Here is an 8,711-nt window from a genome sequence, read left to right on the forward strand (position 1 = left end):
CTCCTCCCGAGTGCCTCATTTTCTTAATCTCCTCACGTACATGATTAAATTTCGATGGCTTGCGTTTCTTCCCCACCGCAGAAACCACCACAGGTTCATCAATGCCGTCAAAATTATTCATGTTTTTATTGTTTGTTGAAGTAGATAATGACGAAAGCCGGTACATTCAGGGCGCCGCCATTATTGTTTACACTGCGTGGAATGCTCTGTGATTGGTTGAGGTGCGTGGAATGGTGCGCTGTGATTGGTTGAGCGGATGTATCGCATTCTGTAGAGAAGGGAGACTGGCGTATGTCGCTGTTTGGAAAGAAAGTGAGAAAACAGGACAGAATAACACGGTGGATATCGCGTTTTGCGTAAAATTGAATATTGACTTTTCAACACCAACGAAATACAATACTGATTTCGGCGGGAACTCATTTTTTTCAAAAGTGGCGTCTATCGTGTTTTGTAACCAAACTCTTCATTTATACTTATTTGCATTCACTGCAAGAAAACAGACCATCAATCCATATATGTTTTACCTTAAAATATTTACAACTGCCAATAACAATTTCATTTAATTTCACGCAATACAATCTGATTAGCCTTGCTAATAAATGTGTGATGTATATTGCATTGTTTTTTACAAACAACCCATTGTCCTGTGTTTCTTTTTCTTTCTTTTATTACAATATGTGTCTCTTATTTTCAATCGAGTGAAGAAAAGTACCTTTCTTTTTTTTGTTTGTTCAGTATAATAAAATATGTTAACTTTATTCATTTTATGAAGAAAAACAACGACAACGAGAAAAATAACAGCAAAATAACAAACTTTTTTTTTACCGCTCTTTGTAAACCTGGAGAGCTGCTGCATTGCGTGGGAAGCAAATACAACGCAGACAGTGAGGAAGAGGAGGAGGGGGGAGGGGAAAGAGGAAGAGGAGGAGGAGGTTAAAGATAAGGCCAGAGACATACAAAATGGATCGCAGGGGGAGATTGGTGGCGGGGATGAAGCAGGAAGTCGGGTCAGAGTTAAGCGATCATGCCGTATTTGGAAAGAGCGATACACTACAGAAAGGACCGTCTGACAGCAAGGTAAAGCAATGAAAATATTCTTAATATAGCGTACACCTTTAACTCGCTGTCAGCCGGCCTATCTGACAGGAAATGAAGTTATATCACTCTCTCCAAACCCACCAGACTCCATTAGAACAACTGAAATATCACCTCACAGACTCAGGAGTTGCTGGTCCAGTCAGTTAGTCTGTGTTATTGTGTGATTTCGGGGACTCTGAACTAACCTTTTAAAACCCAGAAGTCACACAACAACACAAACTAACTAACTGATTCATGCAGCAGTAGACCAGGAACTCCCATACACTGGTCAGGTAAAATGACCTATCAATGGAGTCTGCTGCCTTTTGTCTAGATACAAAAAGGATGGCAGGAGGACAGGAGGTTGGTGCTGGAGGAGGAGGAGGAGGACGTGGCGGTGATGAAGCAGGAAGTCAGAGTTCAGAGGTCGCTCTCTCCGTACAGAGCCGTGGAGAAGGACATGTAGTCGAGGGCCCCGGGGACCCCGTCGTCCGGCCCGGAGTATGGAGCCATGCGGGCGATGCAGTAATCCGCCTGGTCCAGAGGAAGCTTGCGGCGCAGCTCGTACGGTAAAATGTTGTTCTTGTCCCGGGCCAGGATCTTGAAGGAGGCGACGACCTGGTCGGCGGTTTCCGTGTCCGCCGTCTCTCGGGACATGAAGTTGATGAACCCCTGGAACGTGACGATGCCCATCCTGTTGGGATCTACGATGCTCATGATGCAGGAAAACTCGTTCTCACCCTGTGCATCGTTGGCGATATCGAATCCCAGGCTGTTTAGGCAGGCCTTGAACTCCTCCGCACCCAAAGTTCCAGAGTGATCCCTGTCGAAGTGGTTGAAGGAGGCTTGGTACTCGTTCAGCTGCTCCTGGCTGATGCCTTTAGCATCTCTCGTCAAGATCTGGTTCTCGATCTCGTTGATGGTGCGGGCGATGGTGGTGAGCAGCTGCTCCCAGCCCACACGGATGTGCTCCATGGTGTAATTGGTGTGCTTGTTGTCGAAGATGAGCGCCTCCTGGATCAGCTGGTCGATCTTTGGCTTGTAGTTGACGATGTTCTTCTCGTACTGACGGAGGTGAGTCAGCTGATCCTCCAGCGTGCCGTTCATCTCCATCGAGATGTGCCCGATCTCCTCCATCTTGGTTTGGATCCAGGGTCCAATCACGTTGGCCTGGTTGGCGAACTGTCTGCGCAGACACTCGTTGTTCTGCTGCCGGGCGTGCTCCTCGATCAGAGCCCGGTCGCTCTGAGGAACCAGCTGCCGCATCTTGTCCCACTTGGCGTTGACCTCCTGAGGGTTGATGGAGGTGTACCGTTTTTTTTTCCGGCCATGTCGACGTGGTACGTCTGCACGATCTTAGCGATCTCGTTGTGGATCCCAAGGATCGCCTGCTGCTCTTGGTCCGGCTTGCGGGCCGTGCTCAATCCCTGGATCTCCTCGATGGTGTGCACGATGAAGGTGTCCTGTAGGTCCTCCATGGCGCCCTCCATCCGGTTGTTGAAGGGCGCCGCTCATTTAGCAAACTCCAGGTACAGCTGGTCGATGGTTTCCAGAAGCTTCTCAGTTCTCTGCAGAGCCTCGCTGCGTTTATGGGTCAGAGCTCCCAGAGCGTCCCACTGGTCGCAGATATTCTGACAGCGAGCGTTCACACTGAGGGAGTTGTAGTAGTCCAGCTCATTTAACTCCTGTGCGATGGTGGCGATCTGCTCCACTCGGTCCTGATGGGCAGCGAGGTCGCTCTCGTACGCCTCGTGTATCTTCAGCAGAGCTTTGATCTCCGACAGAGAGACCGTCTCGTAGTTGTGCTTCTGCAGCATGGCCTCCTTACCTTCAGTACAGGCTTTGTGGATCGTTGCTTTCTGACAGAACTTCTCGGCCAGATGGTCAAGTCTCTCCAGTCGGCGGATCTCGTTGAGGAGCCACTTCTCGTGCCCTTTCTCCGCTCCCTCCAGACCCCCCCACGCATTGTTGATGTCTGACACCATCTTCCCCTCGGAGGGCATGAAGGTGGGCCGGTTGCTGAGCCTCAGCTTGGTCTGTAGCGTGTTGAAGTTGATCTCCAGCTGGCATTTCTCCTGCACTTTGGGCGGCTTGTGAAGGCGGAGGTAATCCCTGAAGTCCTCCAGCTTCTGCTGCATGGCCGCCATGGTGTTCTCCGGCAGGCGGTTCTCCAGCCAGGGGATGGTGCGCCGGATCCACTCCAACAGCTGTGAGTGTGTGTGTGTGTGTGTGTGGGGGGGGGGAGAGGATGGAGGAAGTTCAATTTGAGGGGAAGAAAAGGGAGCACCATGCAGAGGAGGGGGAAATAGATGAGGTGTAATGGATGTAGTTCATGTGTGAAAGGAGAGGAGAGAACACAGGATGAGTTTTGTTGTTCATTTCCTGCAACTTAAGGTCACCGTAATTACTTTTTATGTCTGATTAAAAGCACCTACATGTGTTTTTGCATGTTTTAGCACATTTAGCAACATGTGTGTGTTCATTTTAAAGCTGCTGGCAATTTTCCGTAGCTATAACTTTTTTAAATCATCAAAGGAAAAGCCATCTTTAAACTAGTAAAGCCTGGAAGGATTACTGGACTTTTTTAGTCTTTGGAGAAGTCTTTAAAAAAATCTAATGGAGATATTTCAGCTGATTTGTCATGGACCGATAAGAGGAGCAAACATTTTAATACATTTTCTTAAAATTTGGTTGTGAAATTCTTAACGTTGAACAGATTTATTTGCAATTATCTGCATTATTTTCTGGTTATTTAGCAGCCGTTATTATGCATCAATACATAAAAGGAACAGTATCTGCAATAATATAATTTAATATTTAGTTATTTATCAGTGAAGCTCAAATGTAAAAATAAAGATAATCATTTTAAATCTTGTTTCTTTTAACGATTTTTCATAAATAGTGAGTCTTCCTTATTGGTGCATTCAAGTACAGGGACTAATGCTGGAGTTTCAAATGTCTCAACCTTCCACAGGCCCTTAAATGCACCACAAAAAGTCCAAAAGCAACTTTAACGAATAAGAAATTATTTGTAAAATAATTGTATAAACTGAAACCAAAAACTTCCAGCATGTTAAGCAAAAATAAAATGCTTTGGGAAAGTATTTGCAGAAAATGGTTTGCAGTTCGTTGTAAATTAGCTAAAAAAATGCAAAAACTATATAAATATGAGATATTTTTCCACTCTTACGCCTCAAACCACTGTTTCTAACCACACAGAGCACCCCCCCAGGAGAGGAGAGAGAGGAGGAGAGAGAGGAGGTGCAGGACGAGTAAAGGAATAACAGGTGTGTGTGTGTGTGTGTGTGTGTGTGTGTGTGTGTGTGTGTGTGTGTGTGTGTGTGTGTGTGTGTGTGTGTGTGTCTGTGCTAGCATTACTATCCTTGTGGGGACCTACATCTGTATACACAGTCACGTGTGGGGACTCACCTCCCTTACGGGGACATAAGGCATGTGTTGGTTAAGGTTAGGATAAGTCTCCAGGAAATGCATGTAAGTCAATGTAATGTCCCCTGAAGTGATTTAAACATGGTGTGTGTGTGTGTGTGTGTGTGTGTGTGTGTGTGTGTGTGTGTGTGTGTGTGTGTGTGTGTGTGTTGGGGAGGGGGGGTGTGTGTGATTAAAATAGCCCAATTGCTTTTACAATAAATAAACATTGAATGTGTTTAATTGAATAGTAAAGGGGTTTANGTCTGTAGCGTGTTGAAGTTGATCTCCAGCTGGCATTTCTCCTGCACTTTGGGCGGCTTGTGAAGGCGGAGGTAATCCCTGAAGTCCTCCAGCTTCTGCTGCATGGCCGCCATGGTGTTCTCCGGGAGGCGGTTCTCCAGCCAGGGGATGGTGCGCCGGATCCACTCCAACAGATCGGAGGCCAGCTTCTCATAGTCCTCCATCAGCTGCTCGTTCTCCTGGTTCACCGCCAGAACTTTACAGATCCTGTTCGCCGCTGTCTCCGCCTTCTGAGCGCCGGAAAAGGCGTGGTAGAAGCTAGAGACGTACGTCATGATCGCCTTCTCATCCGGACCGGCTGTGCCCACGATGTCTTCTGCGTCCAACATCTTGGGGATGTCCAGGTATTTCTCAGCGACGTCGAACGCCGTGTTCAGGTTGGTCATCGGGTCGTCCTTTCGCAGTTTTGCGTAATCGATGAGTTCTGGACGGTATCGATGAATGACTGCACAGAAACCCAACCCGTCTTTCCAGCTGATGTGGAAGTCCCGGAAATCCTCCTTGATGTTGTCGATCTGCGTTCCTGCTTTCCTCAGGTGGGAGTTATACCACGCTGTGAATGTCTTTCTATGCTGTTTCTCCCATGCAGGGTCCAGGAGCATATCCCGATCCCAGTCATCCTCCTGGTGCATGTAGGCAATCTCGTCCTGATCCATGTTATACATTTATACTGGTTCTTGTATCTCAATGCTGGGTTTTTTCTTCCTGCAGCTCGGCTCCGCCACACATTCAGAGTCGGTTTATGGATTAAATTAACGGTCCTCCCTCGGCTTCTTCTTCCTCTCTTTCTGTCCTTCTCACCCTCCCTTTCTCTCCTTCTCCCCACACACTCTGCCTATTTTCTCTCTCTCTTCTTCTGTAGTTTTTCAGCAGCTCTCCGCGGAAGACGAGTAGCAACCCAAAAAAAAAAAAAAAAAAAAAAAAAAAAACCTTTGTCCTGTGTTTTATGTTTACAGGAGGGCAAAGTGCTGTACATTTGAATTGTTGCCCCATTCTTCATTTACTTGAAAATCCAGAGGCGTGCCTCATACAATCTAGTGTGTCATATTTAGTTTAAATGATTTCCCTTCCCACAGGACCGTGGCTGTGTACAAGAGATGGAGGTGCTTGTTTTTCTTTATAGCTTGGCCCATGGACCTTCCCTCTCTATGGTCAGTTCTGAATATGGGATTCCCAAAAAGTCATTGGGTAGGTAAAGGCCCATTTTTCAACCCTAATTTCCCTGCCAACTGCAGATGAGCTGCAACAGACTGCACAGGGTTTCTGTCGTCTTGCAAAGAGTCCAACATTTTACCATGCTGCTGGAGCCATTGATGGAGGTCATAACATAATTAAATCTCCAGGGAAACAGAACAACAGAGAATACAGGCCATCAGTGGTTCAAGTGGAATCATTCTGGATGTGTTTATTGGATTTCTAGTCTCCGTACATGAGGCCAGAGTTCTTCGAAACAACCCCATATTCGGCCAGACCCTGATTCCCCCAGCTGGCTGGTCCCCCCTTGGAGATGGTTTTTAGCCTTGCCTGGAGAAACCGTTTGCCATCCTTACAAAGCCCCTCAGCACAGCCAGGTCCTGGAGATATTTAGCAGTCATGATGCCAGGGCTAGTTCTGTCGTGGAACGAGGGTTTGGACGTTTTGGAAGGCCACTCTATGTAGAGCTGGAGCTTAGTCCAAGCTGTACCAGACATCATTGCATGCTTCTCAATGTGAACCTTAAAATGCGGCTTCTAGTTACTAACTTGTAGCTGGAAACTTGAATGAAAAGGAGTTGGAAAATGTACATTTTAGATAGAATTGGAGATTCTCTCCTTTCAATCAAAACCACCCTGAACTGTTTAAAATGAATTAATTCTGCTTCCAATTGCATTTTATAATAAATCATCTGCATACCAATGGAGACCTAAGTTATTAATACACTTTGTTAAGAGCCAAATACCTTAAACATTGGGGAGGAACAAGGACAAGTAGCTTTATTTCCACAAAAATTGTTAAAAAATCTGTTAATTACACTTTCTTTTTAGAAAAATATAAGCATAGGAACCGAGGATTTCCTCGGGCCGCTTTGTATGTCGGGACAGCAGATAACTATTCCTTCAATCCTTTGCCATTAAATTCAGATAATTACCAGATGTTGACCAGCTCCAAGTGATTTGATTGAGGTCACGCACACCACAGTGAAATTCACTTCCTTCCCCTCCCTCCTTACTTTCTCTCTTGCTCTTCCCCCTCCTCTCCATCTTATTCTCAGCACAAAATAAAACCTGTCTCTATAAAGTTAACCAGGGTGTGTGGGAATGAGTCTCCAATTACAACAAGGACATATATTAATGAATTGAACTGTAAAATCGAGTGTTACACCGCTTGAAAATCAAACCCCACCAGCAATTGCAATTATGTTGATGTTGAGCCAGAAGGGATTGTAGGGTCTGGGAACCACTGATAAAGCATCGATCTCTATTCTTTTTACTTCTCTGTTCATCTGTTTTTCTTTTCTCTTGGGGCTCCCCTAATTCTTTTGGCATTCTGTCTCTGTCCATGAACATTTCTCTTTCCCTCGAACTGGATTCACAGGCCAGAGCTCCGGATTGTTTTGTCTCTTCTGTGTATTTTTTGGCTTGAGCTTTGTAGGTTTTGGCTAGGATTTAGTGCACAGACTGAAGTAAATGTGTGCCGTTCTGTATTGTTTGTGCCAATACACCCTCAAACCTAAACAACATAAAAGGTGTGTGGTGTGTTTCTAGGGGTAAAACAGAGGTTGTAATAACTGCTTGAACAGAATAACTATTTGTCAGTAGGAGGACTTTTTGTTTGGGTTTTCAGCTGCTTATGCCAATAACATTATGAGACACCTGATACATTAGGTATTTTCCCAAAGTCTTTTTGCTTTCCTTTGTGTCTTAGCCATCTAATCTGCCTGGCCCTTAACACAGTTATTTATTGCTTCCCATTGTTAGATTTGTTGTGTGCTTTAGTTTAAAAGTGTGTCCTTGTGTTTGATCATTGTCTTGCGTTCATTATTCTCTGGAGGAAAAAGGAAGGAGCACTCTCTTGCCAATTTGTGTCTTGGTGCAGCTATCAACACGACACGCACGGCTACACACAGGGAGGGGATGTAATTGATCTTGTTACTTTGTTCCAAACCTTGGATACAACTATAATGTCTTTCTACCTAATGTATTATCATAGAGAGCAAAAGAGATAAATCACACATCCTTGTTTCTCTCTTTCCTCCAAACACATGTGTTAGCCCACTCTGTTGATAACCTTTGTGCAAGTGCTGCTACTGTAGTGTCTCTACTTTAAAGAGTCCTCTCCTGCTCTGATGTTCAGGTGTATATCAGTATGTAGTGTCTCTACTTTAAAGAGTCCTCTCCTGCTGATGTTCAGGTGTATATCAGTATGTAGTGTCTCTTCTTTAAAGAGTCCTCTCCTGCTGATGTTCAGGTGTATATCAGTATGTAGTGTCTCTACTTTAAAGAGTCCTCTCCTGCTGATGTTCAGGCGTATATCAGTATGTAGTGTCTCTACTGGAACATGTCTCCATGCTTCAATGTTAAAAAAGCTCTTTATTGTTCTCATACTGCCTGTGCTGCAGCACCTCTTTTCACCCTCTGTCTGAAACCAGAGCCCTGTCTGCTCTGATTGGTTAGCTGGTCAGTTCTGTTGTGATTGGTCAGCTGCTTAGAGTCCCCCTAGCCAACAGAAGTGCAAGTGTTAAATAGTGATGTCATTATGTAACAGAAGTAAACAAAGGAGTCCAATGGAGGAGTGTGGTAGAGAAACTCCCTCTGGAGGGAACACAGGGATTTAGTCACTGTTGGAAAGAGGAGATTCCTAGCTTTCTAATGATATCAGGATTGTTTTTGTACTCCAAATATTAAGCAAAATATGTCACATTATAT

General features: G+C 45.2%; 1 protein-coding gene across 1 annotated transcript; it reads right to left on the reverse strand.

The window, feature by feature from the left end:
* Positions 1-930: 930 nt before the first annotated feature.
* LOC104961894 (alpha-actinin-1-like) lies at positions 931-5,453 on the reverse strand. Its single transcript, XM_010790256.1, is given in 3 exon segments — positions 931-2,397; positions 2,400-3,111; positions 4,768-5,453. Coding segments are annotated over 3 exon segments (2,283 nt in total). The 5' UTR covers positions 5,439-5,453; the 3' UTR covers positions 931-1,497.
* Between the last annotated feature and the right edge of the window lie 3,258 nt (positions 5,454-8,711).

Source organism: Notothenia coriiceps, unplaced genomic scaffold, assembly GCF_000735185.1.
Source record: "Notothenia coriiceps isolate Sejong01 unplaced genomic scaffold, NC01 NC01_scaffold00033935, whole genome shotgun sequence".
NCBI lineage: Eukaryota > Metazoa > Chordata > Actinopteri > Perciformes > Nototheniidae > Notothenia > Notothenia coriiceps.